The sequence below is a fragment of the Indicator indicator genome, chromosome Z (genome assembly GCF_027791375.1).
Source record: "Indicator indicator isolate 239-I01 chromosome Z, UM_Iind_1.1, whole genome shotgun sequence".
In the NCBI taxonomy this organism is placed as follows: Eukaryota; Metazoa; Chordata; class Aves; order Piciformes; family Indicatoridae; genus Indicator; species Indicator indicator.
Window position 1 is genome coordinate 73,535,305 of NC_072053.1, and position 26,815 is coordinate 73,562,119.

At 39.5% G+C, this 26,815-nt stretch overlaps 1 protein-coding gene across 1 annotated transcript in view; it reads right to left on the reverse strand.

Moving 5' to 3' along the window:
- Positions 1 to 8,643: 8,643 nt before the first annotated feature.
- COMMD10 (COMM domain containing 10) overlaps positions 8,644 to 26,815 on the reverse strand; it is a 126,267-nt gene continuing 108,095 nt past the window's right edge. The window contains exons 6-7 of the mRNA XM_054398060.1: positions 9,324 to 9,383; positions 8,644 to 8,682 (exon numbers count right to left, since the gene is read on the reverse strand). Of these exons, the coding sequence (XP_054254035.1) occupies positions 8,644 to 8,682; positions 9,324 to 9,383 (99 nt within the window). The remainder of the gene's footprint in view (positions 8,683 to 9,323; positions 9,384 to 26,815) is intronic.

A 26,815-nucleotide genomic window follows, 5' to 3' on the forward strand; every position in this document is an offset into this window, starting at 1 on the left:
GACAAGCCTAACAAACACAGCCTGTCCAGCTAGAAAGACATTAAAACTGCCTTCCTAGTTGGGCTCTGTTTGCAGAGGCAGGTGAGAACAGCACTGCTCAGCTGTGCATGAGGTGTTTTATATCCTCTGTCATGACACACAGAAGGGATTCAGGACATCCCTTCTACTGACTACAGATGCAAAGTAATCAATAGGCAACCAAGCAGACTTTATGTGGACAGATGCAAGGGTGACATCTGACAAGGTATGGGAAGCTCAGTTCAGTGTAGAAGGAAATTAAAGGGACTCCAAGTCACTTGCTGAGTGTGGCAACGAGAAGTGCACAGTCTGTAGTCCAAATAAGCACTAAGAAAACTCAGTTTCACTGCAGGTGCCCTCAGTAATATACTGTGCTGTCCTGCTTGAAGCAGACTCTGATCTGCTTACTTTTTCCCCTTTTTGGCCCTTATAACTATTTTTTTTTTTAGATGATATTTTACTGTACAATTTTCTAAGAAACTAGGGCCACCACAAATGATCCTGTGAGAGAGAGTTGAGTGGACAAAGCTCTCAAAGGATCAGCTCATGTTTATGGGCTAGTCATTTCTGTATCTATCTGATTTACTTCTGTTGCCCTAGATCATATTCTGAGGATGATACTAGCTTGCTGTGGTCCATAAGTGTGATGTGGGGAAAAGGGATGTTTTTACTCATGTAGGGAATCTGGCTGCAAAGGAGAAACTGGATTACTCATAGGTGAGACTGAGAGTTTCCTCCAGAAGTGACCAAATGGTTCACCTGTCCTAAAAGGATGCCCTTGTTTTACATCCCTTCTCATACAGATCTTTTCTGTCTCTCTCACAGAGTTTCAAACCTGACCTGGAGCTGTGCTGGCCTGAGAGGAGTCCTCTTGGGAGCAGAGATGAAGCAAGGGAGGAGAAAGATGACTTTTTTGTTCTCAGTGTCTGTGGTGTCTGTCTTCATGCTGTGTATGAGCTGGAAGTGACAAGAATATGTCAGGAATTAGAAGAGGAAAAGATGACCCATCATCACAAGGCATGGCTTCTGACTGAGACATGGGAGACTCATCTAGGACGCAAAGCATGACTCCTCTTACCTTGATCCTCAGATGGTGGAGATCTGAGCAAAAGTGCTGCTTCTCATCCTTTCCAGAGTGAAGAGCTAAGTTAGCAGCACTGAGTTCAGGCTACAGTTTGCCCAACAAAATCAGCTTCTATACTATTTTCCTGACTCACTGTTGTCCAGAAAAGAGGCAGAGCTCACCTGACAGTTTGAGATGCCATCCAAGGCCCATAGCCTAAGCTGTACCCAGGGCTCAACAGGGAGCAATGGGTAGAAAAGGAAACATGATCCTTTCCTCGCTTCCCTGGGCTTTGCTCAGATTCATTCTCTGCTATCTACAAGCATATTTGCTATGAAGAAAAAAAAAAGCAAAAGTAGAAACAAATCCTAGAAAGCAGTCTCTTCAAAACAATTTCTGTACACATTAATCACAGAACAGAATATTAGAGGTTGGAAGGGACCTCCAGAGATTATCAAGTCCAACTCCCCTGCCACAGCAGGATCACCTAGGGTAGTACACACAGGAATGCATCTAGGTAGGTTTTGAAGGTCTCCAGAGAAGGAGACTCCACAACCCCCCTGGGGAGCCTGTTCCAGTGCTCCATCACCCTCACTGCAAAGAAGTTTCTCCTCATGTTGAGGTGAAACCTTCTATGTTCAAGCTTGTACACACTGTTCCTTGTCTTATTATTGTACATCACCGAAGAGATTGGCCCCATCCACTTGACACCCACCCCTCAGATATTTATACACATTGATGAGATCCCCTCTTGGCCTTTGCAAGACTAAAGAGCCCCAGTTCTCTGAGTCTTTCTTCACAGATGTTCAAGTACCCCAGCCATCCTCATAGTACTCAGATGGACTCTCCAGCAGATCCCTGTCTCTCTTGAACTGGGGAGCCCAAATTTGACACAGTTATTCCAGGTGTGGTCTCACCAGGGCAAAGTAAAAGGGGAGAAGAACTTCCCTAGACCTGCTGGACACACTTTTCTTGATGCACCTCAGGATACTGTTGGCTCTCTTGGCCACAAGGGCACATTCCTGTCCCAGAGAGCACTTCCTGTCCACCAGGACTCCAAGGTCTTTCTCCATGGAGCTGCTTTCCAGACGGGCAGCTCCTAACCTGTATTGGTGCCTGTTGTTATTCTTCCCCAGATGCAGGACTCTGCACTTGCCCTTATTAAACTTCATGAGGTTTGCCTGCACCCAGCTCTCCAGCCTGTCCAGGTCACGTTGGATGGCTGCACAGCCTGACAGGTGTCAACCAAAACCCCCAGTTTTGTATCATCAGCAAACTCACTGAGGTTCCGGGGGGCTGGTCTTAGGAGTAAAGACTGAGGCAAAGAAGGCATTCAGCAACTCTGCCATCTCTGCATTATCAGTTACCACATCTCCCATATCATTCAGTAGTGGGCCCACCTTTTCCCTGCTCTTCCTGCTGTCATCGATGGATTTGAAAAAGCTTTTGTTTTCTCACCTCCCTGGCAAGACTTAGTTCCAAGAGGGCCTTGGCCTTCCTTGTTGCATCTCCATATTCTCTGGCAATATTTCTATAATCCTAATAATTGATCAGACCTTTTTTCCACATACTGTGAACCTCCTTTTTCTTTTTGAGTTTTTCTAAGAGTTCCTTACTTATCCATACAGGTATTCTGCCTCACTTACTTGATTTTTTTTTCAAGGGAATACACTTTTCTTGAGCTTGGAGGAGGTAATGTTTGAATATTAAGCAGCTGTCTTGGGTCCTCCTTTTTCTGGAGCCCTAGTCCTTAGAAATATCTAAGTAGAGTCTTGAAGAGGGCAAAGTTAGCCCTCTTAAAGTCCAGGGTTAAAATTTTACTTATCACCCTGATTCTTTGTCTGTCAATATTAAACTCTAACATGCCATGGTCACTGCAGCCAAGATTATTCCCAACCTTAACACCTACAACCAGTCCTTCTTTGTTTGTTAATAGCAGGTCCAGCATTGCACTCCTCCATGTTGGTTCTTCCAACTATTGTACGAGAAAGCTGTCACCAATGCACTGCAGGAACCTTTTGGCCTGTTTATGCTTGTCTGTGTGATCTTTCCAATCAGTGATTGAAGTCATCCATGAGCACCAGGGCACTTGATCCTGAGGCTACTTCCAGCTGCCTGTAGAAGGCCTCATCAACAGCTTCTTCCTGGTTCAGTGGTCTGTAGTGAACACCCACAACCCTATCACCCACGTTTCCCTGTCCTTTCACTCTTACCCATAAACTTTCGACGCTTTCATCATCTCATCTTGGGTTAAGCTTAATGCATTCTAGTTGCTTATTCACATAGAGAGGAACTCCACCACCGCGCCTTGTCAGTCTGTCCTTCCTGAGAAGCACATAGTTGCCCATTACCACAGTTCAGTTGTGGGAGCTGTCCCACTATGGCTCTGTAATGGCAATGAGATCATAGCCCTGCCACTGCACCCAGATCTCTAGTTCATCCCGCTTGTTTCCCATGCTTCTTGCATTGGTATACAGACACTTCAGAGACTTAGCAGAGGAGCATCTGTTACCATTGTGGGTATAACTTAATCCACCATCCCCTACAGAGCCTGAGATAGCAGTGGAGCTGGCACACCACCTCACAATTGTCCCAGGTTTGTCTTCAGTGAGCCTGGATTAATTGCATCCCCTCTCCTCCCCCTTCCCTCCACTCCCTTCTTCTCTCCCCTCCCTTTCCCTTCTCTCTTCTTTCTTTTTTTTCTTTTTTCTTTTCTTCTGACCAAAGCTGCATTTGTTAACACTCAGGAGGCAGAAAAACAAAATGTGGGTGATGGGAAAAGTGCAGCATTCTGATGCTTCCCATGAAACACAATTCAGTTAAGTTGCCCTACTACTGGACCTATGGACTGGAACAAGTCATGGCCATTCTGCTGTTCACCAGGACTCCCAGGTCTTTTTCACAAAGCTGCCTTCCAACAGGTCAGCCCCTAACATGTACTGAGACATGGAGTTATTTCTCCCTAGGTGCAGGACTCCACACTTGCTCTTTTTGAATTTCAGAAGGTCACTCTTTGCCCAACTCTTCATCCTGTCCAAGGCAGAACTAATTTTTTCAGTGAGAAGGACAAGTGCTTCCTGGATACATAGCTCAGCACAGCTAGATAGCATCTGATTTGTAACAGACCAGCATTTTTGCCCATCTCTTGAGAAACAAAATAATGAAGGAATGAAGAGACCATCTAAACACTTTATTTCAGTTAAAATTATAGCATATAATTTAGACTGATCAACACAATTACAAAGGCCAAGGGAAAATCTAATAAAATTGATTCATTACTATGGAAATTAGTAATCACTTTACATAAGAGTTGCAGATAAAAGCATCTTATTTGTTTATAAGATAGCACCACCAGCATATCAGACAGCAACAATTATTTCATCCACCCAGATGAAATAATTGTGACTCAGGCAGCCAGCTTGGCTGATCCATAGAAAAGGAACTTTTTCACACTGGCTCAAAATGTTGCTCATTTTCATTAGTCAAATAAGCTATACAAGTGCCACAATATTATATGATATTATACAATATGATATGATACAATATTATATGATACTAGGCAACAGGAATTATTAAGCTGTTATTTCCTTACCATAATATAAGCAAAGTCACCATCTTTGAAGACACAAGATGCCAATGTGGCCAAACAATGAAATACTACTGAGGCAGTTGGAAATTAGAGAATATGAGATAGAACAGGTGTGAAGGGGATCTTATGCCATTTTATCACAATAAGGACTTTGCTTGGCTTGATCAATGTAACTCTTAGCATTTTGGTGAATTCTTTATGCTTTAAAAGAAGAAAACTTCATAGTCTTTAAAAAGAGACTGCAGAAAACAAAGCTGCAAGTCATAACTCAAAACTGACGTGTCAATAAACCCAGGAATTAAAGGGTTCTGGACAGCAGTTAATCTATCTAGGTTATTTTATTTCAACAAAAATGGAATGCAGAAATGTACAGACATCTCATTATTTTGTTGAGAAACTGTAAGTACACACCTAAGGCTGAACTGGGTAAAGATAATCTAACACATTTCTACTTGGCAAGAGTTAATGTGCTAAGTGATGTACAACAGATAACTGTTTACCAGCAAATTGGTATTTCTGAGGCAGTTTCCATTTTCCATTGAGTGAGGTTTCCATTTTAGGTACCAGAACTTCAAGCCTTCCTATCAAAACTATATTGATGCTTGTTTACACCCATACTGAGAGATGTCCTTCTTTTGCCAATAGTCCATTCGAGGCAGATTTTGATATGAGAGCTTTGTGAGAACTACAGTCATGGGAAGTACTGTATTGAATGTCTGAGAAAAGATGAATCACATGTTTTTAAAATGCACTGAAAGACTTGAAAGTAGATTTAGTAATTATTACTCATTTGAATTTCCAGTTTTAGAGCACAATAAATCTCCGCAGTATCTTCCTTCAACACAATGAGAAGCTTTGGTAACTTCAGTTCTGGATCATTCCCAAGAAATATTACAGACCAGTGCTGTTCTAGGACCCTGAACTAGTCTCTGCTGCAGGCAGATCTCCCATTTGCCCCAGGCATTCCTCAGTCTATGCTGCTGCTTGTTTTTCTCTCATTCCCTGGCACTGCTGGGACACCAGGACTTTATCTAAACTAAGCAGGGGCAGCTGCTCTTAGAGGAAGACTGATTTTCCTCTCTCCAGGTCCACTCAGGACCAGAAAGCAGCAACTAGAATAAAAGCCATTTTTTGCAAGACTTAACAACCCCCCCCGCTAGAAAGTTCTGCTCTTTCACACTTAAGCCAATTTTCTCTTCTCATTCAGGAGCACTCAAATAAGTGACAAGGTTCTCTAAGATGGTACTGGTTATGCTATCACTAAAAACACACAACCTCAAAGCTTCCCATTACAATACAGAAAAGCCTTTCTAGACTAAGTCTTTATTTCTAGGTACCCCTTGACAAAAGATAACAACTGTACTTTTTACAATGAAGCATACTGTGGATTTTATTATGTTTTCTGACAGGAAGATATTCAGTACATTTAGTAAAAAGAAGCAACCACTGCTGAAGAAATACTAAATCTCTTCTTCCATCTGCAAACAAGCATAAATATTAAATAAATTTTACAGAATCCTTGCAATCTTAGACTTTGGGGTTTTTTTTCTGTCTTTCCTTTTCACATTATTTTATTAGTTAGAAAATATTTTCTGTTTAAGCTAAATTTAAAATGCTCTTTTTTGTTATCCCATACTTTCCCTTGACTTTGGTTACATTTGCACCAAGACTGACACTTCTGGGTTAGTTCAATATACTAGATGCAGGCACACAGCTGGCCACAGTTTTCATGGTTTATTCTGGTTTTCCCCATTCTCTTCCCATTCAGTTACCACATAAGCTTTTTCTGCCCCTTGGCCTAATATTTTCCTTGTATGTATACTTCTGCCATCGTTTCCAGTGCTTCTCTGCTCCTTATAGTTTCCCAGCTCCCAAATTCCACCCTTGGAAAGATTCACTATTTTATCCTCCCCTTCTTTTTGACCAAGCCAGTTTTCTTTCTACTCTGTCTTTAATGTCTCCTTTTCCTTCAGATGTTCCTGCTGATCTGTCCAATGCTGCCTGTACTCCATGCAGGTCCCACATTCATCCTTTTCTCTGAGATTCATCCATCACTGCCTATATTCACAAAATTAACTTAACCTCTCTCTCACACTCAGATAACTGCCTTAGTGTCCTGCATCCACACAGGAGAGTCTTCAAAAATCTTTTATGACATGATTTCCAGAGCTTAAGCTCTACAACCTCTGGGAAAAAAATCAAGACCAGTGCCCTAGCACTATCCCACAGGACAATTAGAGAAGCCAGAACGTAAATGTCAGGATGAAGGGGCTTTTCCTAGCTATGCTAACTGCAAAGCACTGCTAATGCTGGCAAGGCAGAGGGAATGGTGGGGATATACTCACCTGCAGCCACACACCCACCTGTGTCGCCTGATATGAGTAAGCCTGCAAGCTGTTGTTGAACAGTCAGACTGAGGACATGATGCCTGTGGAGGAGAGTATTTATATCCCTGGAAGATAAGGCATGTTTGTAGGTGGCTTGGGACAAGACTTGAATTTGGCAGCCAGCCTCACAAGGTGTAGAGGGTAAGATTCTGCTGCGCAGTCGTGACTCACTTCTTTCCAACAGGGTAATAGCACTACCTCACCAGAGTGGTAAAGTATAGTCTGGCACTTCAGTTAAGAGCTATGATAAATGTGTAATTTCTCTTCAGTGTCCTTTACTAACACATAGGCTATTAATGATTTTATCTTCTAAATTTATTACCTCACAGTTTAAACTGGTGCAAATATCTTCACTATTTCAATGGTGACAGTACAACCCCTAATCAAGCAACAGAAAAAGCCCAAAACAACCCTCCAAAAGTAACAAAGCAAGGAATCTGGCACAAGAGGACCTACACACCAGCTATTCAAAACATACCTTTTGACTGGCTATACTTTTTATCTACTGTCATGAACAAACAAACGAACAGCCAAAAAGGCTGTTTGGGCATTTACTATACCTGTTTTAGGTATCTGGAAGAAAAAAAGCCTTGTTCAGGGAATCCCTTAATAGAAAGAAAGAGAAGCTAATGTCAAAGCTCTTTATTTCCCTTCACTTTCTGTTAGCTCAGAGAGCTGTATACTTCTGCCCATTATCAAGGTGCAGCAATGAAGTTGCCTGTCAATGATTGGCAACAAAGAAGAATTAAGATGACTTTTACCTTCCCATATTGCTCATGAACCTCCATTCATCTGGAACTAATGTGTGAAAATATGACTAACTTTAAGTCTCTGTTCTTTTATTTCTTTCTGTACAATGTTAAAACCATGGTGGATAGTATTAGGAAGAATAAACAAACAGCTTTCAGAAATCTGACTGTCAGACTATTTCAGTGTTCTTTCTTATATACTCACAGATTTCTCCTCCCATTTATACACTATACTGCTTATATTCATTGGTATGCATGCATTGCTAAGAAACCATATTTATTCTCAGTGCCAAAAGTAAAGGAAGTTAAAATAGCCCAAACTAAATCAATTTATTTTTAAAATCTGAATTTATTTTGACAGATTTGCAATAAGCCTTATCAGTTGTATGAATAACAATTAAAAAGGTTGTTTATTTTCTTACCAGTTTTACATTTCTCTTATATCTAAAATACATTATTCCCGGTCCCTCACTAGTATGAAAATTTCTAGCAGGATAAGTAACACACATAGAAGGACGAAAATTGTTATTGAGAGGTTTTTGTGGGGGGAAGTTGCTGTTTTGTGTTTTGTTTTGTTTTGTTTCTTCCCTCCTGCAAGTAAAGCCATTCTTCATAATTGCTCAGAAAAATTAAAAAAAGAAAGAGAAAGTCCATTAGAAACTTCAAACTCTTAAAAAAGACTCTTGGCTAATGTTACTGGTCCAAAAGGAGATAAGCCATATAATTTTACAGGAAGCAATCCACTGAATCCTTCTTCAAACACAGCTTGGCAATCTATCTTCAATTCAAAATAATGAGGTGGCAGAAGTGTGATGGAGAAATAAGTCTTCAAAAACATCACGTAAGGGAATCCAGCTGTGCTTGTATAGTTTCCAGCTATTTAAAGGAGCAAAAAAGAGAGGAAAAACTCTACTCATATAAAATGTTGTTTAGAAACATGCAAACAGGAAAAAACCCTTACATTCCAGTATCTTTGGTTATGCATACTAAATCTATTCACATAGCAATAAAAAAAATCTGTACTCATGAATATTTGTTTTCACACAAAGCTATTAGAATTCATTGCTGCAGTTTAAATATTCAAATTTTAAAGAAACAGTTGTCTAAATACTGCCTTTTTTACATGCACAGATGTTTTGCTGTGAATTTCCAATGCATAATAACAAGGAAAAAAAATAACGGAGTTCATTCTGACTGGATTATGAGCCTGGCATTTCGACTGAAGACATAACACAAAGATGCTCTTTCCAGAGAGCTCCTCATTATAAATCATCAGCTACTCCTCTCAATCTAACCATCAGATAGGCTTACAATGACCCCAAGCTCTGCCTATTCCCAGTTTGAATGCACAGACTCTTCTGGAAAATGCTTTATGATCAAACAAATCCAACAGCAATAATTAAGGTTGGGTCCATTTTCCATCCAGGTTCATTAGATTTAATTCATATAGGCAACACTTCCTGCTGAGCAGCATAAGGTGTTTACGGAGAAACTATAGTAATGTAAAATCTACAGACCTTGTTATAGAACTCAAACAGCTCCTGATGACTAAATTCTACAAACACTTTCTTCAGGCTCTGTGAAGAAAAAAAAAAGAAGAAAAAAAAAAGAAAACAAAGGAAGGAATAAGCACATTTTTTTTCCTTTTCCTGTTTGGTGTTAATTCCAGTAATTTACAACATGAGGTTAAGCTATGTGACAGACAATCAACAGTTCATTTTCCTTCCATTCACTACAATGCCCCTCATGGATGCATATTCCATTTCAGTGAACAATTCAAGTCTACAAGTACATCTATTCTCCTTCTGTGAAGAACAATAATAAAATATTATATGAAAATTACTGTTACCTTATTTTTAAGTCAGATGAAAATGAAAGATAACATTCACCTTTCTCAGCAGTCCCTCTAAGATCTGGTAAATACCATTACATGAAGACAAAGTCAGTAGTGTATTTGACTGAACTATCAACGTACTACAATAGCACACTGGTACTATTTCCATTCACTAATCTAACAGGATCTTAGCGTGCTGACACTGCTACAGGCATCTATGCACAGATTCAAACTAAGCTAACAATACAACAGCTTCAAAGACGGGCTTCAACACTAAAAAAGCAAAATAACACAACTGATGGAAACCACTGTGGATGAAACAGATGGTGGCAATAATCCGCTGCACGCATGTGCTGATGTCTGTGGAGATGAGGTTTAAATTAAAATTTCTGTCCTGCTTAACTCACTTGCAAGAAACAGGTAGTTTAAAGCCTGCTACATTCAATCACAGTGCAGCTCTACCCAGACTGTTCCTAGCCTTAACCCTTCTACTTTGCTTTGTCGCTTCTTTTAAAAAAAATTCCTATTACTGCACATGCTCTGTGCTGTTGCTAGACTTTCCAAAGCTTGGAGGCATTCCTGAGGATAACAGCTGCACTTTCATAAAGACTAACAAGGCTCTGTGAAAACTGAATCTGCAGGCACCTCTACTCACAAAGTACTATCAGCTGAATTAATGTACACGCACCGATTTTGTGCAGCTGATGCCAACTTCACGTACCAACTTCAGTCAGTAGAAAATCACTTCTTTATCAATTCAGCTTAAGTGAGCAAGGATACTTTTGCATACAGGAAAGGCTGTGGGCCAGATTCTGTGTGCTCTCATACCAATGCCAGTCTTGATTTAAGTCAAATAATGCTGCTGAGTTTAGTGCACCAAATGTGTAAGAGTGGTGGAAGCCCTGGGAACTCAGGATAGGTCCTGCATGGTGCCTGCTCCTCAAAAGGAGCTGTAAGACACAGGAAAGGGATAAAATGACTGGGGCCAGCCTGTCTGGTGCAATTCTTCCTCCCCACTCTGCAGAAAGAAGGATTCTTTCCAACAATTTTAGAAAGGCTACAAAAGCCAAGAAAAGGACCAGTGATTTGCATGAGAGACCAATCTTCCCCCTCTGGGAAGTAACAATGCAATTCTGGGAATCGTATGGTGAATATAAAATAAAACTACCAGGACAGCAGTTCTCTTTGCCATGACTCCAGCTGATCCTCCCTCCAAGAAGCTTAGTGCTGTGACAGGGAAGTAAAAGCATTTTAAAAGGCTTTCTAACAGCTAAAAAACAAAGGGAAAGCAAACAAGTGGCTTATTTAGAAAAGAAACTGGGTAAAGAAGAAAGATACACTAACTGCAAATGGATCTAACATTTCAGCCTGGATGTTTGTTTGGCATTTGCCATTTCAGAAGGATTTTGGGTGTTTGAATGGAAAGAACTGAAAGTGAAAAGAGAAAGTTCAGAATAAAAGGAGGATATCATAGATCTTTAAGTTTATCAGTCTCAATGAATAGTTAGGGTCATCTCTTGCATCGTTTTGGGCAGAAGAGTCCAGTGGATTTCAATACGGTAGTTTTGGAATGCCTCCAAGAAAGGGGCAACAGGTGTGTGACACCTCCAACCACCAGATCTTATTTCTCCGAGCTCTATGTCTCATTCAAGACACACATCTTCTGGTACTACTTCAGATCAGTAAGCAGGATCAACTTCTTACACACAGGAGAAAAAAAAAAAGAACTGAAAAGCTTATTTTTAATATCTTCTAACTACATTAATTATTGTAAGTTATACGATACAGTATGGAAATGAAAAAAAATGTGATCCTTTTAATTCAGATTCTTTTCATACTAAAAAAGCCCAAACACTATGCCTTATAAACAGGCTGAGATCTCTATTATTATTATTATTATTTAATAGTCACAGTCTGATAACTAAGACAAATATATATTGCATTGTGGCAGGCAAATGTCTATAGAGATCTAAAAGAAAGCATGCTGTGCCAGGCTACGTTTCTGATCTGTGATGGGGGTGGGAGTGTCAATGGGAGAGAGGATATAACAAATATGTTGTTTATCTGCACTTAATCCTCTAAAAGCAGAATTTTTTCTATGTGTAAACATCTGCTACTTCTACTACATCACTTCATTGGTGAGCAGTGTCACAAAAAATCATGCGGTATTGTGGCACCAGTTAAAAATGTTGTTTTTACACTATTATATTTCTCAGTAGCATGAGTCCCTTGAGGAAGGTTTCATACAATCATTGTTACATGATCAGGAGCTCAGAAACATCCTATCAAAACCAAGAAAAAGCTACTCTAAGCAGGCTGAGCCCCACCCCCCTCCCTCCCTCCCTCCTTATTTCTAGCTGAGATATCCATTATTCACTTACTTGCTTTATTCTGTGTGAACAGAAACAACTGTAATTGAAACAACATGTCACAGGACCATGCTACTACCCAGTTTTTTAATTACTCAGTAGAATAGCATTAAAAATTACTGCATAGACAGAATATTGCTAGAGTCCCCAGAGTAGGCAAATTCCTTATCTACCTTATGGAATTTTGCTCAGATAAGGATGCAAAATTACAAACAGCAATACTCTTTCAACCATAACTAAAATATAGGATAAAAAAAACCCAAAACAACAAAACTTCAGGTTACTAGCTTAATTAAATGTCACTATGTGCAGATAGACTCTCAGACTATTTACGAAAAGTGCAGCTGCCTTCCTTTATCTGCACATACAGGTTTTCAGATATTGTCTCTGACCTAGTATTTGTTTCCCATAAGATAAATAAGAAAACAGTAATTTGCTGGATGTCTAACTTCTGTCTTCCTTCTATCGAGTATATCATTCTCTTTCCCCTTTTCCTGATAAATTCCTTCCCATTCCTCACTTTCACACTACTCCTTCCTTCATTTCTGGCATCTCATTTTCTCTTTGCTATTATCACCATGTGAAAGAAAACTAAACAGAGTAACCAGAAAACAAAATTGATTTTTTTCTCATTGTCACACTCCGTCACTCTAATTCAATCCCAAACTTTGTCACTGTGGGAGTAAAGTCCTAGCTCATACTTTTAAGAGTTCTAGCCTTGAGGGTGACAGCTTCATAGCATCAGAGAGACACAGCTGCAGATGTTTTTTTTAACGAAGCCAAAGAAATCTCTAAAATACCAAATGTTCATTCTTTGGGCATCTTTGAAAATGTGGAGACAGGGTTGTCTGATTCAATACCCATGAAGGGTGGCAGGGACAGCACTGGAGTGATACCCTCAACAAGCATAACTGAAGAGGTGATGTGCAGCATCTCCAGCTAAATGAAGTTGCTGTTAAGTTTAATGTGCTCATATGCTGTTAAACATGACAGAGCACTGAATTTACTGCTGGAAAAGTCTGCATGAACTGCAGGTGTTGCCCAACCCAAATCTTTACATCACTGAATCCATTGCAAGGAATATGGTAATAAGTTTTCTGAAAGGTATGGTTTAATGTATTCGGCCACATATCATTACTGAATGTATTTTGTAAGTGTTAAAATTAAATTTTAGTGCCGTGTTGTCTTTATAGATCTAGATGAAATCTGATTTCATGCTGTCTCTTTTCTCACCCCAGAGCTGTATCAATTTACAATTTACAGCCTCTTGAGAACTGTGAAAATCTAGTAAGTTTAACTGATAAGTGTTGTTTTCTCCCCTTACCTATCCTCTCATTTATTGTCTGGTATCATTAAAAAAATCCGTAACATCTTCACTCTTTTCTAAAGCAGCTGTTCAAAACCAAATTTCCTTTGACGGGGTGGGGTGGGAGTGGAAGAGGAGAGAAGGGAAACATAAAAAAGGATAAAAACTTCCTGCTCCCAGTCAACATTAATATGCTATATTACCCAAAAACAGACACTCTAATTGTAGGGCTAATTCTACGGAACAGCCACAATCACTTAATACACACTTACAACTACCAGCAAACAATTAGGCAAATTTTTATCTGAATATGATGATCAGCATCAAATGATGAAAATTTATCTAGTCAAGATGTGAAAGAGTTTCCAGCGTCTCACTGCCTTGTCTAACAATTTATTTTAAACATGAATACCTTCTTGCTGTAAAATGTTTCTGTGGAAACCATGCAACGAAATGTCTCCTTAAAATAATTCAGAAAGCACAGGCAAATTCCTGGTTATAATCAAACAATTTTTTGTCATTGAGGGTTTTTGTTTGTTTGTTTTTTCTTTAACCGTGTGCTCTAGAGACATCCATTTTAGTGCAGAAGTCTTTATTACTGATGACAGCGTTTTGCAACCTTATTTATTGCCCAGCTGCACTCCACACATTTAACTCACCCATCCCATGCATAAGCATAGAGCAAAGCACTAGGAGTTTTAAATGAAAGGCAAGCTTCTCATTTTACAGCTAACTTGAATATGAAAAAATTATATTGCTGTAATAGTTCTCCACTGCAAAGCTGTAACTACTTTTACGACATTGCAAAATAAATGCCAAGTATTCTGAAGCAAGCAGATGGAGGGACAGGCTGGTTTGTATATCTAAATGTCTACTGATAATGATAATACTCTATGACTGAACACATGTAAAAAAATTATTGTATACTCAGCAAAGTTTGTTAATAGCAACTAGCTGAAGCAACACATATCACAGCTTCCATATTCTAATATTATCTTTAATACTATCTTGAGGCACATGTCAATTACGTTTAAGAGAGAATATTTTCACATTTTTTTATTTCGTTGTCCAATTTATTCTCCCTAGATATCCTTAAAATCTCAGATATGATTGAAGAATATGCATAATTAATCAGTTGATAGCCAAATTCAGATGTATGCCAAAATAGACTCTACTTGCTTCTTAGTAGACTACAGTTTCCTCTGGACCTGCTAGTTTTTGTGCTACATCAATTCAGACTTCTTTTAAATCTCCTTAGACTCTGGAGAACTAGGCATTTGCCTAGCCACTTAGAGACAGGAAGCAGGTCAAAGATGTATTTCATGGAATTCATCAGTAAGTTTAAGTGGCTTGGTCAGAAGGATGAATTGTAGCATGGTAAGAAAAGCAGATGTGTTAAAACAGACCAGCATCACTTAAAAGCACACCTGTTCCTTAACTCTGTGCACATAAGAGACACCAATTAAGACTTCTTTATAGTCTTACAGCAATAGAGGAATGTACTTTAGCTCAGGGATTCAGAAGAACAGAGGGAGTTAAATACTCAGTTATATATGCCTAAATACATTTCTTTCACATCATCAGAAAATGTGACCTTCAAGCTTCATTCTTTTTTCCAAGCTTATTTCCATTTGCAATACCAAATAATTAGTTTTTCAGAGAAAAAAGACTTGTGCATGCATTTTCAAGTCTCAGTGTACAAATCTTATGAAACAGAGTATCTTCCACACTACCCTTCTCCTTTCCTAATCATTAACATCTAGTTTGTACACGTACTGCATTCCACCTTTCATAGTTGCATTTCTTTTCTTGTAAGCTTAACAATTTCAAACTCTTGTGGTATTTCGGAAGATCAAAATCAGCAGCATGCTAAGGATGTCTTTCCCTCCTTTTGAAATTATATACATGAGCTGCCTGCCCAAAGCTCTGTATTCATTCATGAGATCTAATGAGTGTGTTACTGGAAACAGATTGTTTGGAGATACATACAGATAATCCTCCTCCAGCTGATACAGGATCATGTAAGCATGTTTTCATGCAAAGTGCCTCAAATAAATTCATTGCCTAGTCTGGTAGTGAGCCAAAACACTCTGCAGGCATTTGGAGACCTGCAGAAGACCTGACATACTTCTAACCAGAAACAAGGACTATCAGTCACCTACACTTCAACTTGTCATGTTCCCTTCCACCCTCACGAAAATATTCATTACTTGCTGGATGAACCAGTGTGAAGCTACAGACAAAACTGCGACACAACTAGTAAGAAGACCACAGTACATTGGGAAGATCATGGCTTGTAAGAGACAGACAGGTCCCTTTCTTCACAGAAGGGGATAAAAATGCCTTTATAAATGATACAATTATCTAGAAACAAAGAACTTCAGTTTTCATGTCAATACACCTAGTCAGAGTAAATAACATTTTGCTAAAGTCAAGGGAGATATCAAAGCAGTTGCTTTTCCAGCAGCTGTATCCAGGCACAGGGTTCCTTTGCCTTGAATGTAAGAGGAATTTACATTCCTATAAATGACATCATTAGGTTGGTTGGTCTTCTAATGATACTTTGAGAGGAAAACCTCTCAAAACCTAAAATCTAGATTTTAGGATTGCAATTTCTGTACAAAGATTATGTTAAATACACTTTTACAAAGACATCATGGTGAACAAACATGCTTTTTTGGGAAACAGGCAGCAAGTGTGTGCCACTGAGTGCCCACCACAAGAAATGTTTTAAAGCAGGTCTTTTACACAGATACCTCCCTGTGTGTTGTACCTACAGAGAATGGCTCATAGAATATCTGTTGAAATGCTGACTTGCTTCTATGCCTGTTCTGTATTTTGTATATACCTTCACATGCCCTTCCTTTTTTGAAGGCAACTACAGACAGCACAAATTATTGATTCCTCACTAGTCTCCACATGGGATCAGTCACCAACAGCATAAAGCTTACATCCACACAAGTGTGTCATTTTAATTTCAGAATTCAATAGGAAAATATTTAGGTACAATTCCCAATATATATCCAGGAAAAGATGTGTTTGAAAGTGGCTAATTTCATTCACTAAGAGGCCACCACACAATTGCTAAGAATACCACTGATTAATCCAAGGAAGACAGGTCCTAACGATGACAGATTGTCATTGAGATTTCATCTCTCATCTAATTTTCCAAATTATGCTGCATTCCTAACACTGTAGGGAAGCTCTCTGAAGAAGCAACATCCCTGAAAGTTTAAAACAAATATGCCCTTTCTTCCTATTAAATTTCACTGTATCGAGTATGCAAAACAGAGTCTCTACGGAACCATGCACACCCTAATTGTTGCATACTGCTTATACACCATACAGTCTGTAGGTATCAGAATGAACTTTCTTCTTTAGTCAGAACTCTACTTTGATGACTAAATCATTTTATTCCTGAGAAGAAATTAAATTATTTGACATTTCATGTTTTGGTACCTCTTATTTGGCATGAAAATTATTATATACATACATACATATATATATATATATATACATATATATATATATATATATGTGTGTGTATATATATATATATATATATATATATATAAAGGGGTTTCATGAACCCTGCAAGGAAAAAAACAGGAGCTTAAAATTCTGTGTTTCACTTATTCCCACTAGGGCTATCATGCAAGTCTTCAAACACCATGAAGCAAATTCACACTTCTAAAGATATTTCACATCAAGACTGATACAATATTCCTATATTCACCTTGAATGATAAGGAATTAGCTTTTCTTCTTAGGCTTCTACTTGTAGATAACTACTACTGAAGAGCAAACCCAACAATAAGCACACTGGCTTCAGAAATACTTTCAGGCTTTTCGGACCTGACATTTTTGCCTGATTTGATTTCTTGCCAGATTATATTTTTACAAAATATACATAAAAAAGATGTCACGTAGATGTCCATTACTGTACTAATGGATGCTAACAGAATAGAGTGTAAAATAGTCAGTGCAACATTAGCCTAGCATTGGCACCTGAAAAGATTATGGAGTCAAGTGGTGAATGTTGCAACTTGGATAAGCACCTTTTCTAAAAAAGGGTAGAAAGGAGGACCCTGGGAACTACTGACCTGTCAGTCTCACCTCTGTGCCTGGGAAAACCATGGAACAGATCCTCCTAGATGCCATGCTAAGGCACATGGAAGACAGGGAGGTGATTCAAGACAGCCAGCATGGCTTTACTAGGGGCAGGTCCTGCCTGACCAACTTAGTGGCTGTGATGAAGTGACTATGTCAGTGGACAAGGCATGACCTATGCATGTGATCTATCTGGACTACTGCAAGGCCTTTGATATGGTCCCCCATAACATCCTACTTGCCAAGTTGGAGAGATATGGATTTGTTGGATGGACTGTTCAGTGGATAAGGAATTGCCTGGATGGTTGCATCCAGAGGGTACTGCTCAATGGTCTGAAGTCCAGATGGAGAGCAGTGACAAGTGGCGTCCCTCAGGGGTCCGTACTGGGACCTGTGCTGTTTAATATTTTTATCAATGACACAGACAGTGAGATTGAATGCACCACCAGCAAGTTTGCAGATGACACCAAGCTGTCTGCAGTGTTGATACACCAGAAGGATGGGATATTATCCAGTGGGACCTGGAGAAGCTGGAGAGGTGTGCCCAGGTGAACCTCATGAGGTTCAACAAGAGCAAGTGCAGGGTTCTGCACCTGGGCTGGAACAATCCTCACTATCAACACAAACTGGGGGACAAGGTATTAGAAAGCAGCCCTGAGGAAAAGTACTTGGGGGTGCTTATGGATGAGTAGCTGGACATGAGCAGAGAGTGTGCACTTGCAGCCCAGAAAGCCAGTCACATCCTGGGCTGCATCAACAGCGTGGACAGCAGATCAAGAGGTGATTCTGCCACTTTGGTGAAACCTCACCTGGAGTACTGTGTTTAGGACTGGAGCCCTCAATACAGGAATGACATGGACCTGATGGAGCAGGTCCAGAGGAAGGCCATGAAAATGATCAGGGGGTTGGAGCACTTCTGCTATGAAGACAGGCTGAGGGAGTGTAATAGAATATATATATTTATATATTTTATATTTAATATTTTCAGCAGTGGTATCTTCAAAGACCGCTGTAACTTATTTACATAGTATATTTACAGGTTCTATTATGTGGTTGTGGGTATTACATTCCACATATGAAAGCAGTAAAACGATTTAAGCACAAATCTGAGAATTTCCAATACAGCAATGTAAATTGGGAATTCTGGTGCTCCGATCTGTGTTTCCCACAAGGGGGATTCTGTAGCAAATTAGCCAGGGACTCAACAACTTGGTCCTCTCTCCTGTATCTTCCCAGTTTGAAGTGGCTCTCGGCTCAGAGAGGAGTAAGGGGCCTCTCTCTTCTTGAGCCCAGTTCACAGGCTGGAGCTTTTCCTTGGCTCAGAGAGGGCTAAAGGGCCACTCTCTCTTGTGTGCTCTGCTGCTGGGCTGTAGCCTTTCCTTGACTCAGAGAGGGCTAAGGGGCCTCTCTCCCTCATGCGCTCTCTTGCCAGGCTGTAGCCTTTCCATGGTTCTTCTGGGATTCAGTTCTCTCAGGGCTTTTCCCCTTTCTGCCTCCAGTTCAGGCCTCCCAGAGTGTTGATTGCCTTGGTCCAGGTGCAGGGCCCAGGTGTAGCTTGCTAAGCTGCAACTCTGACAATATTTGGCTCTTGTAGCTTTCTGGGTGAGAACAAGGCAAACTGCCTACCATCTCAGCTTGTTTAAATACTGTTCAAAGAAAATTAATGCCCTTTGGTAACAGAGAAGCCTGATAGCTGAACCTATAGGATGGGGCATATCCAAACATGGCCAGGGGCACACAGAGTTCACAGGTGTGTTACAAGGTTGTGCTACACGTTTGCCCGGGCCATCTGGACCCCAGGAAGTGTCTGGGTTTGCACATTCACAGGTGCTTAACCCATTGTCTCAGGTAGGGCATGTTTTGGGGCTTGTCCCTTCAGGACAGGGAGCTGGGGTTGTTCAGCCTGGAAATGAGAAGGCTCCTTTCAGTACCTGAAGGGGGCCTACAGGAATGATAGAGAAAGACTGTTTACAAAGGCCTGTAGTGATAGGATGAGGGGCAATGGCTTCAAATTAGAGAAGATTTAGATTGGATATTAGGAACAAGTTCTTTACCTGAGGGTAGTAGAACACTGGAACAGATTGCCCTGGGACGTGATTGGAGCCCCATCCCTGGAGATATTCAAGGTGAGGCTCAACAGGGCTCTGTGCAACCTGATCTAGTTGAGGATGCCCCTGCTTATTGCAGAGGTTGGACTAGATGATCTTTGGAGGTCCCTTCCAACCCAGACCATTCTATGATTCTATGATCACAGGAAAAGGAAGCTCATCCCTATAGCATTGAAAGGAAACTGAGACAGATTTGCATGTAGGTACACAATAGTCAAAACCTTTTAGAACAAGGAGAGCAGCTCAGCACTGGCACAGACTGTTTCAGAGAGCTTCTCACACAGCTTGCTTGTAGTTGACATGATTACTATGGCATTCCAAATACTTCATGTTCAAATTGGACGAACATCTAATAGCGGGTCTGAAGAATGCTGGAATGTAGAGAAAGCTCAGTCTCTGATACAATTTGGTCAAGAAGCCACCCTCCTGGTCTCAGATAAAAGCAAGACAAACTCTCCTGTGTCCAGGGGAAGAAACGTGAGTTAATGTCATCTATATCCACATCTAGTGCCACTTCTGCAACAGGAATTTTGCATGATGTAGTCACTCAGATGAGTAACCCTTAAGAGGAACCTGGCATCTTTTTGCAGCATCAACTTCCAAGTGCACCTGATTCAATATGATGCTGCAACTCTGCATTGTTTTACCCTGAAAGGCTTTTCTTCACCACCAGAAAATCCGAAAGTATCTATTGTTTCTACTCAGACACAAGAAAGGAGGCTATATAAAAGATGCCAGCAGTAAGAAAAAAAGATCTAAGGAGGCACAGATCAAAGTGAAACCAACATAACTACTGTGAAAACACCCTTTAAAAAAATCTGCTTAAATATTTACAGAATGTCAAGATTAGATAATGGCAGATTAGTTCTTTTGTTTGGGGTGGGTCACTCAGAGTATCACCAATTGGGATATTGTTAGGCAGAAAAGCAACGATAAAACGTTTTTTTTTTATTTTTTTCCCTGCTGAAAGGGTGTTAGTGGCTTTCAGCAAGCATATCTCTGATCTCCAGCAGGCACATCATTCCAGCAGCTGGCAACTGGGTGTCTGCACAGAAGTCTCAGCTGCTGAAAGAGACTCAAAAACCATGTGGGAGTGAGGGACATCAACTGGCAATCTAGTCCCCAGCAGGTTCAAAGACAAAGCTCTTAGGGAGAGTGTTTGTAAAGTAATATATGTTTTCTTTCCTTTTTTTTTTTTTTAATATATATATGTATGTATTTTTTAAAATTAGGAATTCACCTACTATTTTTGTTGTATTCTAAGAAACAGAGCAGATGTCCAGCTTTTGTGATGACAGTCACAACTCACAAATAAATGCCAGACTCCTGGCCAGTATCCCCACTCTGCCAGAATCTACCACGAAAAGCCTTGAACCTGAGCTACCCATTTGGATCAAGGACATACAAATGTTGGAGTGTGATGAAAAAGTCAAGCGGACATCGACATTTCTCTGGCAACATGGCACAGAGCAAAACTGGAAGAGATCTTTGAACTCAAAAGTTTTTCAAATTAGACAAAAAAGCTTTACCTTTTCACAAAAATTGAAAGGCAAAAAAAAAAAAAGAACTGAGTGCTTTATCCTGATTATGAGTCTGCAGAATGAAGAGGAATATAGAAAGAACAACTTATTAGGAAGCAATCCAACAATAACACTTCTTTTTGATTTTGTTACCAAAGGTTACACATGTTGTAAAGATGCAAAAATTAGCTATTTTGGGTTTTAGACAATGTAGTTTCAGTGATCTTCTTTCTTTGTGACTTTTGCTGAAAAGGTATTTAAAGCTCGATGCAGCGGTGAGAATTTTCACTGCTTCCAAAGAAAAGTGGACAAAGCGCTAAGGACAGAAAGAACTACAAGTGCTGTGTAAGTGTTTTCACATACAATGAACGTGAAATCAAACCACTCACCCAGAGTTTCCTTCAAAACCAAAATATGAATATAAGTATATAGCTAATACCCTATCAGGGCACAAACCCACAACTTTTGGCTAACAAGCAATTTGAAAGAGGTTTTCAAATCCCTTTGTATTTTCTTCACGACTGTATGCCACGGAGTTACAGTCATATGGGTTGCTTTAACAGAGTGTGAGCAATGTGAAGGAGGAATGCATTGCTAGATTTGTATTATTCTGCAGATGGCTGGAGTACAGTGCAGTACTCAGGCTAGCTGCAATGGTTTCAGTGAATACCAAAACCAAGATACTTTCAACGGTTTTCTCTCAAAACAAATCCATTTAAACAAGTTACATTTACAGTCCCATAATCATCCTTGTGGCCATCCACTAGACTCTCTCCAGTGGTTCCTCTGGAACTGGGGAGCCCAGAACTGGGTACAACACTCCAGATATGGCATTGCCAGGGAAGAGTAGAGGAGAATCTCCCTCAGCCTGCTAGCCACACTCTTCTTAATGCACCCTAGAATATTGTTGGTTTTCTTGGCCAAGAGGGCACATCAGTGGCTCATGGTGAACATTTTGTCCACCAGCAGTTCTAGGTACTTCTCTGGAGAAGCAGGTCAAGCCCTAACCTGTACAAATAGTCCAACATGCTTGGGACCATTATTTTAAAGGAATTAAAGTGCTATTGCATAGGAGAATCAATTCTATGTGGATTGTTTTGCTTGGCTAGGAGACAAATAGATTAACTTGTCTGCTGCAACCATAAACTACCCATAACTCTAGTGGTCAGGCAAAGGCGGTGTGGGATCAGAGGGTATCTAAGGAATACATAGATCCAACAGTTAATTTGGCAGGTGACAATCCAGCTCTCAAAATGATAAATGCAGTACTTAAGGTTTTTGTGTCATTGGCTTTGCTAAAGCTGAAGCGTGCAAAGATATTTAATCTAAAATATCAGAACATATCCCAAGACTGGCAGAGGAGGGACCAACTAAATAAACTGCATCTCCCTATCAGCAAGACCTTTGGTAAATATACAGAGAGTATTTGTATCTGAACTGACACTTTTCTCCAGGGATTGTTCATGTTTTTTCAGTGTTCAGAGTACTGAAATGTGAAAGTAAACATACAGGAGGTCAAAAGCCGCAGGCCATTCAACAATAACTATGCTTGGTACAGCAATGAATGAAACTTTTAGGTTACTGAAGATCCAAGAAAGATTTTCCATTTTTTTTTAATTTTTTTTTTACTCTGGAAACTAAAACTTTTCCTTCAGAACTTCTGAAACGCATCTTTCAATAGTTCTATGTGCAAGTCAAGGGTCTTGCACATATGTCTTAAAACATATCCCATCACATTAGTAAGAGAAGAGAGCATTTACTTCTCTCAGCAAGAACACAGCCATCAGGCAAAGAGCAGTGACTCTCCTGTGCTTGGCACTCATGAAGCTTCATCTAAGACACTGCATCTAGTCCTGCACACTGGCAGAAAAGATGCTATGGAACTGGTGGGAGTTCAGCATCATCTGAATGGTTGTATGAATGCACCACACATGAACAGATACCAGGGAGAAGTCGGCTTGCCTGGTGTGAAAGAATGGGAAGAATGGTTAAGAATGGGAAATCTAACTGCAGCCCTACCTGTAAAAGTTTTACCACTAATTTGTACCTCTATGATAGGTGATTTCAGTTTATCTTGTTAAAGACTACAGATTTGATTTGTTTAGACAGCCCATTTTATAGCGAAGTGTGATATTTGGTAATAAATAGTAACCATTCCTTAGCTGAAGAGCTGTTGAGAAATACAATTTCAGTCCATCCATGAGCATTCGATTTCTCTGAATAGTTTTTTCCAGTGATTCAACCTAGAAGTTGGCAATCCCACCTTTTAGATGACCAAGAGACATGGAACTGGATGCACAAGCAATCTCAAAAGATACACAGAAAGATGATCTAAATGTCTTGGTAGTAGGACAGTAAAACACAGAAGTAACAAAGCTGCTGAATAGTCAGTCTTGGGATGCAAAGACTGCCATCTCTTGCTTGTCTATCAGCACCTGCTTAAAAGTGTTGCAACTGGAATCTGATTAATAAATTTTAAAGTATTCCAGCACAACCTCAAATAGCTCTGAAACCAACCAACCAAACAAAAAGGTGTATAAAACATCCATAAAGAGAAAAATAGAACTGAATTCCCAAAGGGTCTGGAGCTCTTGGATAAAAAATGGCTGCAATTAGACATTTACACCTCTAGACACTACCACTCAGAGTATCACTTAGCCACAGGGCTCTTAGTGTGGAATCACAACGCTAAGTTCAGATAATACAAGGTGCTAGATTCACTTCAGCTGTTAAAATGTGTTTAATAGAAAGTCAATAGGTTAATTTTGCATTAGTGGTTGCATAGCCCATTCTCTCAGGATAAAGACAGCAGGAAAATGCAAGGCTGGCATGAACTCTGTGTTACTAACATATATTCTAGATAATGTGACAGAATGGCAATCATGTACCCAACATTACAATTATTCTGTGAGCGATCTGGTGGGGCAGAGATACAGTATTAATGATTGTGAAATCATGCCTAGAATCCATGGTGTAAACTTAATTGTGAAACCATGACATTAGATATAATTTCTTCTCCAAGTATTGACTGGCTGTGAATTGAATGGAAAACACTACTTACAGGCTAGTATGTGGCAATATTTCCAAGCAAACAAAAGACTCAAGAGGTGAAGATAGATACTAAAATGGGGCTGTAAATTACCTCGCTGAAAGCTCTTACCCCAAAACTCCCTCAATATTTCACTTTTTAAAGTCTTATCACAAGTAACCTGACAGGGCATTATTCAGATGATAATAATAATGCTTGCTGGAAAAAGCTGCATTTTTTGCACTTCTGTTTAATGCAGCATGGCATTATCTTCTTCATAGCTGCATTTTGCTCAACAACAAATTTTGTAAACACCGTCTTTACAGAAACTGAGAAATGTCAAACACTGATAGAGAGTCGCAACCTACACAAATTAATTAAGTTTTAGGACCAATCACATTACTTACTTCATACACAAAATCCCTGCAACTCACTGCTTCTAGTTACTATCAAAAGATCCTACATACTCTCCTGTTGAATGACTACCATTAAAAGAACAAAATAATGCAAGAATTTTAAAAGAAAATATAGTTTTGTCACAAATCCTGGTTTTATCCTGTCCACAGTGGACTAAGTATGCAGCAGTCTCATAGCTCAGAAAATGTGTGATCAACACCTGACTGAGGATTAGAAAGAAAGTATTTAGTTCACACAGATCAATCCAGAAATTAGCAAAGACCCTGGAAAAGACTGACCTCAGGATCAAGAGCCTGCAACACTGGCTGCTGTCCAGCCCTGACACCACTCTGCATTCAAGGCGTCACGAGGAAAAGCTAGTCCTTCCTTCACTATCCCTGTAATTCCCACCTAAGTGATACCTGGGCTTTGATAACAGCCTGTCCCTATATTTCTAAACTACTACGCTGGCAGCTGTATGAAATGTCACAACCCACAGCATGCAGAGCAAAAGCAATCGAAGTCTGAATGTTGTATTGGTTTGAGCACTTAATTGGTGAGAAATAAACTACTCACTCAAAGAGGTAGCCAAGACAGTGCCTTAGTACAGGAAACAAACATTGTTCTTCCATATGGGTGTTTGAAGAGCAAAGCATGAAGAGAACAGTAGTCTTGTTATGTATTAGGGACAACAGAAACACAAAATAGCAATGTATAATGTAGGAAAGGCAGATCAGAGATGCTGCTTGGAGCAAGAAAAGCTTGTTGCTTTCCTTAATGCAAGGGCTTGACCCCAGCAGATACCACCAGCAGATTTTTTTTTCTACTGTTTAAAGTGAATTTTGTTGGATTACAGTCACAGACCAACATAAAGTCTGCAATAAATTCAATGCCTTCAACTAAGTAAAAAAAATTTTAAGATCCATAGAACTTTCATTCGCTTGATGTTAAAGACTAAGTATGCCAAACATTTTTGCCAGTATAGCTACTTTTCAGTGAACTGCAGTGCATGTTTTACTATCTGGGCTTTTTGTACTGCTCTTCAGTGAAACCGTGGTGATCATATTTTTATTTCAGCTTTTTATTTTCTTTCCTTTTTGGCCCACTATCAGGCAGCCTATTTGTGCTGTAACAGAAATAATTTCTTCCACACTACCACAATGTACACAATCTAGTGTCAAAGGAAAAACACTTGTCCTACAACATGTAGCTAAATACTAGGTACATGTATGCAGATTTCAGGGGTTTTTGTTTTTAAACTCAAGCTCCTTTGAATAACAGGGAGGAAAAAGGGACCTGAAATAAGTAAACTGACTTCAGAGAATTTTAGCAAAAATTAAATGTGCTTATGTGCATACACACTTTATGTAAATACTTAGCACAAAAGAATTTTCTTACAGTTAAGATATATTTCATTGGTCAAAAGGGAAGAATGGAACAATGGAAAAGTAAGAGCTTTTATTGTATGCATTGAATTAATGCTACATCAGTGTACATTAAAAGAGCTACAGAGGTAAATAGAAGTCTATAAAAATATATATATTTGAGTTTTCCAGCATCCCTGAGAATTTACCAAATACATACTACCTTTGCTTGCAGGTCTGTGCATCAGCTACAGCACAGCATGAGGTTAGATTGGATACACAGCCTATTGCTTTCTTGATAGTTTAGCTGGCCACAGCTCCAATGTTCAGTTCTCCTTTTTGCTGAAAGATGAAATGGCTTGCAAATGCTTCCACTGACTTCATTTTCCTCTTGATCCTTACTTTAAAAGCTGAAGTTTTAAAGATGGCACTTCTGGAAAAGCTTAGGAGGCTGTAAGAGTGGTAACTTGCCTCATATATAATTTTGTAGTGGCAATTCATATTTTTTTATTAGGAGTAAAGCGTAGTTTTGTATAAATGAGTGGTAAATTCAGATCCCTCATGTTTCAGTGAAGAGCAGTAACAGTCTGATTCTTGAGGTATTTTTATTTATTTTCAATCCAAGCTTGAACACGTTTTGCATGACACAATATTTGAATTTCTACACTACTTAGGTTCTGCTTTTACACTCCAGTAGAAAATACATAAATCACACAAAGTAATGTTTTCCTGTAGCCCTCTATATAGACTTGTGAAGGGGAAAAAAAAAAAAGACAAGCTAACAAGATGAAAGTGTTTCTATCAAAGAATTTAAGTCTGAAATCTCATTTGAAAATTACTCACTAAAAAAAAAATCCAATTAATTAACAAACAGGTTTTAGGCAAGTCCATCTGTCTATTCCAAAAGACAATTAATATCTTTGCCCAGAATATTAAATCTTACATGTCCACAGAAGTACTGACACTTAATACAAT